The sequence below is a fragment of the Malurus melanocephalus genome, unplaced genomic scaffold, assembly GCF_030028575.1.
Source record: "Malurus melanocephalus ecotype Western Australia unplaced genomic scaffold, MMel_1.1 scaffold_113, whole genome shotgun sequence".
NCBI classification, from domain to species: Eukaryota; Metazoa; Chordata; class Aves; order Passeriformes; family Maluridae; genus Malurus; species Malurus melanocephalus.
The window spans coordinates 566,528-574,340 of NW_026623345.1; the positions used below are offsets into that span (position 1 = coordinate 566,528).

General features: G+C 55.0%; 1 protein-coding gene across 1 annotated transcript; it reads left to right on the forward strand.

Moving 5' to 3' along the window:
* Positions 1-188: 188 nt before the first annotated feature.
* LOC130575575 (uncharacterized) lies at positions 189-7,565 on the forward strand. Its single transcript, XM_057369546.1, has 11 exons — positions 189-567; positions 2,006-2,248; positions 2,952-3,242; positions 3,624-3,721; positions 4,965-5,157; positions 5,291-5,402; positions 5,525-5,759; positions 5,959-6,001; positions 6,278-6,383; positions 6,463-6,510; positions 7,016-7,565. Exons 1-10 carry the CDS (start codon positions 456-458, stop codon positions 6,491-6,493), a joined length of 1,464 nt encoding a protein of 487 aa, XP_057225529.1. The 5' UTR covers positions 189-455; the 3' UTR covers positions 6,494-6,510; positions 7,016-7,565.
* Positions 7,566-7,813: the final 248 nt, after the last annotated feature.

Sequence of the window (7,813 nt, forward strand, 5' to 3'; positions counted from 1 at the left end):
ACATATTCCTACCCATGCTTCTGACCAACCCTTTATGTGTTTTCTCAAAGGTCCTCCATCTCCTGTGATCATTGAGGGGAAGTGACTCATCACCACTCTAAAACCCACGCAGTGTCAGAAGCACATGGATATTACCTCAGAAACAGGAGTAATAGTTCTTGAATGCCCTGGTAACTAGGAGGGTTTTGGGAGCAAAGTCTGGGGTCTTGGTAGTRAGTTTCTTTCTGTGGAGTCCCAGAGCCTGGATGCTCCTGGGGCAAAAAGACATCGAAAGGCAGAAGTGCTGACAGTGATGGGAGGTTCCCTGCCCAAAGAGGAAGCCTCCTGCATCTCATGAGGAGATGTGTCTATTTCCTTCCGGTTTCTGCAAGTCTTGCAGTCGGATACGGATGCCTGCACTCAGAGGCAGYGAGCGGGGCTGAGATTTCAGTTCTATCTGGGGACTTCACGCTAGGATGGCCCTGCAGTCGCTGGCTCTGAGGTTTCTCCTGGCTCTTGCATCTCTGCTGTCAGCACAGGGCCAGGAAGACCTTGGTTTCAACACCCAAGTAGTGCCCCAAGGAACAGGTAAGAAGCGGTTCTTCCCCTTGGAAGATTTCGCTGCATTTCCTCCTGTAAGGTGGGTATTCATGTTCCCTGCCTGCAGCCCTGGGCTGGAGCCCAGATGGACCCCTGAGGGCTGTGTCAGTTGGGACACCCGCTGTCTTCTGCCCCAGGGGCAGGAGCTACAGTGCACTATCCCCTGGGGATCTGTGGGAGACACAGGAATTGGGCTGGATTTTCCATGATGGGTCATGCCCTCCAGAAAACCAGTTTGCCAATCATTCCCTGGAGACAGTGGACATGAATTGGGGTGTGAATTCACTCACTGTGAATCAGGAGAAGGGTCTTCAGGGAGAAGATGCATCGTTTCTGTACACATCGTATTCCCAGGTGTGCCTGAGGGGCCCTGTGCTTGCTGAGAGCAGAGCAAGAGGGAACTTGCTGCTGCTTTGCCAGACAGATGGGCCAGGGCATGATTGGGCTGGGTGCCTGTGCACGGGGTCATGGCCATATGGCAGGGGACAAAACTGCTGGTTGTGGTGCTCAGCTGGGTATCTCTGGCCTTCTGCCATCAGGGCTGCTTGAGAACAAAGCCTAAGCACAAGTGGCTTGTCACCAGTATTTCCTTAGTATTCAGAAGTTGGTCTAAACCCAGTGTGCCCCTTTGGGAGAAGGCTGTGTTTTAAGACCTTTCAGGCCTCACAGGGATTCTTGCAGAGGCTTGAACAGTCAGGAGCTCCATTCCAGGAGCCAGCATCCTTGTCTGTAGGAATTCGTTGCCACAAAGCCTCTCCTTGCTAGCACCAGCTGTGCCTGTGGAAGGTGGTGGCTTTGGTGAGGAGGTGATGGGAAGAAGGAAGGGTTGGTTGGTCAAGAGAAAGGGACAGGGGCACTGGTAAAGCAGGAGATAGAAATGGAGAAGGCACTGATCAGCCCCATGTCCCACTGCCCAGGAGGGGCAGGAGGAGAGCAGCCAAGGGACTGAGTGAGTCAGAACAGGGACCTCACAAGCRTCACAGGGGCATGGCTGATCCCAGTGGGAGGGTGAGCTGTGGCTGMAGGGACATGCATGCCAGCAGGAGTGGGGGTGTGATGGCAAGGGCCACCTGAGCTGGGCTGGGTGACCTGCCTGAATGAGAGGGTGGAGGGAGTGTCCTTGTGCAGGGGTGACTGTCCTGGGAATCTCCCTGCTGTGGGATATGGAGGAGGGAATATGGTGCCCACAGACACAAGGGTGAGTGGGGCAGGCTCATGGATGAGTGTTCCTTCACAATTTCCATGCACAAGGAAAGCCTCCTCAGAACAAGCCTTGCCTGCTGGTCACATCCCAGCAGATGGATGTGTCACMTTCCCTCCCACATCATTGGCTGGAGGGACTGCTGGGGATTTGTTGCTCACCACTCACCCATATCTCATCTCATYGCCTCCCAGCCTGAGTAAAACCCAATTTCACCTCTGACAGAAATGTGCCAAAGGCCCCAGTGGGATTCCAGACTCCAGCTGGCACCAGACAAGGAGTATTACAAGAAGAACGAAGAAGTGATGCTGAGCTGCCCTGAGGGTTTCCAGCCACCCTTCACCCATGTCAAATGTGGGAGTGAAGTCCAGTCCATCAGTCATGGGAAACCTATATACAGAGATGTCTGGAGTAGAAAAGACTCCAGAGGTTCCTGGGTCCGCATTCGGTCCAGCATGGTATGCAGAGGTAAGGGAGGGATGAGGAGTCCTCTTTGCTGCCCTGCTCTGCCCTTCTTGAACAGGGAATGCAGGGTGTAGGGGCACAGGAGGTTTCTGGCTYTGTGCTGCCTGGGGRCATGGCAGGTGCTGCTGAAGGCAGTGTCAAGTCCAGCCTGCAGATCACCACCAGGGGTGTCACAATAAGGGTGTCCCTGAGGGCTTCTGGCATGACCCTGTGCACAAAAGAGAAAAGCACGGGAGAGGGATGTGCTGTGGAGTTTGTGGCCAGGACTCGGCATCAGTGTTCGAGCAGGATCATAGAGCTTTGCTGCCTGTGTCCTCTGAGACCATACAGCTGTGAGTACCACAGCTTGCTCCCTGTGGGCTGGGGTGCTCCACGCTTTGTGGCATGGTGGGTGCAGGCTTGGCATCATCTTCTCACAAGTCAGGGCATTCTCTAAAATACCTTTTGTATTGTAGAGATTCTGGGACAGACAGTTTTRAATCAATTGGCAAAATTGCTTGAGCAGTAGTAGTCCACTCACTCACCCACATTCACTCCTGTCCAACTGCTCCTTCCTCACTTTGAGAGAGCTGGAGTGACCAGCTTCAGTCTCTCACTTTCCCTCCCATCAGGCTGGGAGGTGAGCAGGGCTGTCTCACTGCAGCAGCCCTGCATGGCTGGGAGGAGAAGGCAATAGAGTGACCCTCTGACAATCTTCCCTTCACAGATGTCCTCCAGGTCAACCATGAGACCCTGGAGGTTTCCAGCACCAGCATCAAACTGAACTGGACCTGCAGRTTCCCTGAYGCCTGCCAGGGCATAWGGGCCATGTGCCGGCTGTCAGTGCCTTCCTCTCCTTCCTGTGAGGCTGAGGAGGTGAATGGAGAGCAGATGTTACATGGCCARGAGGGAACATTCACCTGCTCCYCTTTGCAGCCCTTCACTGAGTACAGYGTCACCATGGAATTTTCTCCCAACACAACCCTTTTCTCATGGGTGYTCAGGACAGGGGAAGCAGGTATGTGCACAGAAATATCGGAGACAAGGAACAGTCCAGGGCTGTGTCACAGATGGATAAATGTTCCCCTCACCTGTCAGCTCAGCCTGGTCATKTGTTCCCTGCAGTGATGTGCTTGGGATCAGGGCTGCCTGGATCCTCAGGGGCTCTGGGGAAGGGKCTGTGCTGGGCTCYGAGCAGGGCACGCTCCCTTCTCATTGTCCCACTCCACACCCCCTGTTGTGCTTCCCACTGCTGCAGCACATGCAGCCTTTGCAGGGGACAAACCTTTCTTAGGGAGTCCCTTTGCAGTCTGTCCCATGGCCAGGAGCTGCTGCACCCTCCTCTGGCCTCAGCCCCTCTCATGGCCCTGTGTGTGACCCCATCCTCCTGTGCTTCCAGTGCCGGACAAAGTGGAGGASCTGTGGCTGGATCCKGASAGCGGCTCTCTCAGGTGGAAGGCGCTGTCCTCCTGCAAAGGGAAGATCAYTGRATAYSAGGTACCAAGGGAGCAGGGCAGATCCTCACCTCCTGGCCTGSAGCTCTKTGCAGGATGACTGGGAAGTGTGGGAAAGGGATGAGTCACAATTCCCTGCCAGTGAATATCTGGCTTTGAGAGCACAAACTTTGTGTTTCCTTCTGAACATTCCTCATGCTATGGAGATTCCCAGAGAGGTGATGAATGCTCTCTGCCCTCTGGGCTTCCATCCTGGGTCTGCTCTGCTTTGGATTTGGCAGACTTTTACAGGCTGGTGTGCAACACAGGGTGATGTGTCTTCTAAGGTGGCATCCCAGGGTTTCCTGTGCCTCTTCCGTACTTGTTTCTGGTTTCTGCCACAGAAAAAAACTGTGGTTTGAGTCCTTTTAAAGTCCCTCCCAAAAGCCTCTCCTCAACCATTCTGTTGAGTTTTCCCCAATGCGTGACTAGAAGCATCTCCTCTGCCTCTGGATTTGGGACACATTCCACAGCTCAACCCTGCTCTCTAGCAGTGGGAGGGGCAGGGGTGTTCTGGTGAGATTCTTCTCAGAGTGCTCTAGGTCTTCTCTGAGGACAGAGGTCTCCATGGTGTGACAGGGACCTTGTAGGTTTTTTCTTAGCTCTTTCCTGGAGAAACTGTCAAACAAGCTCTTGACAACACTGTTTGTGAACTTGCTCAACTGGTTACCTGACACCTGTATTTGTGAAAAGAATAAATTTCTCCCACTTTAAGTTGTCTTCTCTTTTGCATAAGCCCAGAATGTATTTCTGTAAAGGCAGCAAATGAGAATGGCCAGGAATCTCATGAAAAATTCAGATGATGCATGGGCAGATGGGGACCCATCCTCTGTATTTCTTATGGAAACTTTAGTACTTCTCCTTTTTTTCTTAGAGAAAGCCTTCAGAGCCCAACCTTACACAAGAGGAAAGAGAAACTCATATTCCTCTTGTGGAGAGTGTCACCACATTGCCTCTGGTGTTGCAATACCATAGGGGTGACCTGTCCTGGGGTTCAGTAAATGTACCTACAGCCCTTCAAACGAACAGCCTCCTGCTTCTCTTCACAAAGGCTCAGCGCTTTGCTATCAGAGGCAGCTGCTCACACTGCAGCTGGTGGTAGTTGTCCCAAACATCCCAAATGCTGGCTCCAAATTCCTCTCCTCGCAGGCACACGAAGGGCGGCCCGGGGGGATCTTGCCAGCGGCGGGCACTTTCCCACGGGCAGGTGGGAGCTGCTGCATTCCAGCTGTGTCTCCTGTCCGCAGCTGAGCATCACTGTCAGGAACGCGKGGGACAGCAGCGCGCTGGAGACGGAGCTGCGGCGCCTGGATGGCTCYGTCACCGAGTACCGRCTGCCGGAGCGCAGCCCTGCCAGCAGCTACGCGGTGACGATCCGGGGTCTGACGCTTGCTGGAGCCGGCCCTGCGCTGATGAAGGAGTTTCAGGCCAGCAGCTCCGGTGAGGTTTGCCGTGTCCCTGTCCCGGGAGCTCGGGCTCACAGGAGCTGCGCTCTGCCGCCGGCGTTGCCCGAGGCTGTCCCTGCTCCTCGCACAGCCCTGCCCATGCTCTTTCCCCGGGTGTTCCCCTYCAGACAMCCCGCACCCGCTGGACATCAGCTGCCGCAGCGCCCGCGACATCGCCCCATCCCAAGGGACGGCCGTGCTTGCCCTGAGCCCCATCGCCCCTCCGCCCGAGGCGGTCCTGTGAGTGCAGCCCCCGCAGCTCTGCAGCCCCGGCACGGCTCTTCCCACCCCAGAGCTGGCCTGCAGACACCTCTTTCCAGTGTCCCCACTGTCCCCCATCCCACTGACTGTCGGCCCTGCAGGGGACACCATCTGATTGTGGCCGCGACGCAAAACAGCTCCGTGATCAAGAGCATCTGCGCGGGGCAGCTACCGTTCCTCAATAACAGCATCTACGTGGCCGCTCATCTCAACCTCACCGCCCCCAGGGATTTCGTGCTGGGCGATGGGAGCCACGGGTTCCAGTACCACAACCCCACCCTGCACCCGGGCTGGGACTACTCGGCCGTGCTGCTCCTCGAACGCCCCTTGCCGCAGGTACCATCGCGGGGCTCCTGCTCTCTGCGGGTTCTGCCGGCCGGGCTGGGCCCCTCGGTGTGTCTGGGCCYTGGCAGGATGGTGTCCCTGGGGTCCCTGGCCACAGCTGGGTCACTCGRTGGCYCTGGGTGGGGACCTCTGCTGCCAGGTAAGGTAGTGCTGCRGGAGTGGGCTGAGCTCTCCCTTGTGTCTCCTCCAGCAGGTACAGAAGCTCACCTGTGTCTGCTACAGCTTCTCCCTTGGTAAGTATCTCCTTGCTCATGGTGCCCAAGTGTCTCTCCTGCATGTTTCCTTTTCCCACCCTGGCAGTTTCCCTGGAACTGAACAGGGTTTGAGCTTTTTAGTTTCACATGGAACAGAAGGAACTTTTGCTCCCCACACATGGGGTGGGTCCTCCCTCCCAGAAGAATCCTTAAGGCAGGACACAAGCCTTGGCACTTGCACATACGCTTTGCCATCCGTGTGGGCATTGCCAGCAGGAAGCCAGGCTGTGGCACCCATCTCTGGTTCTGTGTTAGCTTCAGGGCAGACTGCTGGCCAGTGGCATGGGATTGTGATTGGACTGGTTGTGCTGTTGGCAGTCCTCCTCATGGCTGCAGTCATCCTGTGGCTGGTGCTCTCCAGGTGAGTACGAAGGGAACAGGTTCAGCAGGGACATAAACAATCCCAGTCTCTTACACAGGATTCCCTTTTGCCTTTCCAGGAAAAAGAAGTATTTGCCCAACAGAAACTAATGAGGATAACTAAAAAGGTAGGAAAATGCAATTCCACAGACAACCATCACAGAGGGCACTAAGGGCTGTTGGACAGCTAGGATGAGAGCAGCAATCTCCCAGGAGATTCCAGCCTTCAGGAGAAGCAGCAGCTCATACCCTGCACTGATACATCTCCCAATTTGCCTTAGCCAGGGATGGTCAGGATGACTCTGCCCACTCAGCCCCATGGGGCAGCAGTGTGGCCCCAGGCTGTGCTCTCAGCCTGGACCAGGGGCAGGGGTGAGCAAGATGGGCAATCCAAAGGGTGGCTCATTGCTCAGCCCTTTGAGGGACCCATACCTGTGCCATCCCTCTCAGGGGATAGATGTGCACGGAGGGGTCTCAGAAGAGTCAGRCTGAGGAGCTGCTGCTCTCTCCTTGGCACTGACAGGCACCTCTGGCACCCTGTTTGCGCACAGCTGGGATGAAATGGTTGGGCTGTGGCAGGCACTGTCCAGTGTTCCAGTGGTCTCTGACACTGGGTGCTCTTTTTCTCTACAGGAAAATGTGGCTGGGCTGGAGATCAGTCACTTCAGCCCCAGCCAGGACCATGGAGACATCCAGAGCAATGAGGAAGTAGAGAAAATGGGAAGGATGATCCCAGCTCAGTCCTGATGGCTGCCATGTCCCCTGCGTTTCCTGTGATTGTGACCAGCATGGGGGCCCCATGCAATTCATCCATTTCAACAGGGCAAGAGGAAAACAGGAAGCCAAGGAGGGTTGTGAGCTTCTGCATTCCTCAACTCCTTCACCTCCCAGCTTTTGCTTACTGCTTTTGTAAGGTCTTTGAAATTGGGTTTCTGCAGTTCCTTTTTTAAAATTTCCCTTCACTTTTGCTATTCTGGAAGCAGGATTTGTATGCCAGATTTCCCAATCACACAGGCTAGGTTGATGCTATTCTCCTATGGTGCTCTGGCTTCCCAGCCTTCTGCCCTCTCTGCTGATATCAGCCAAACACAGGGCTTTGCTTGGCCTGGCTGGACTGCTTTATGACTGTGACTGTACTGCCTGGACAACGAATAAAAGCTTATGGTTTGAAGGGGCTGCCTGTCCCACTCAGCTCCTCTCTGCTCCCATCATTGCCCCTGTGGGGTCACATCCCTTCGCAGGGAGCTGACTGTGCCTTGTTGAGGGGAACCACAAGCAGGGATGTTATGACCCCATATTCCCCTGGTAGTGCTTGACAGCTTTTTTGACCACCTGAGCTGTGCTGGACAGCTCTCATGTGAGTTTGGAGCAGATATGTGAATGGGAATCCATCAAGGGTGATGTGCCCCAACACACATTTTGGCCAAGAGT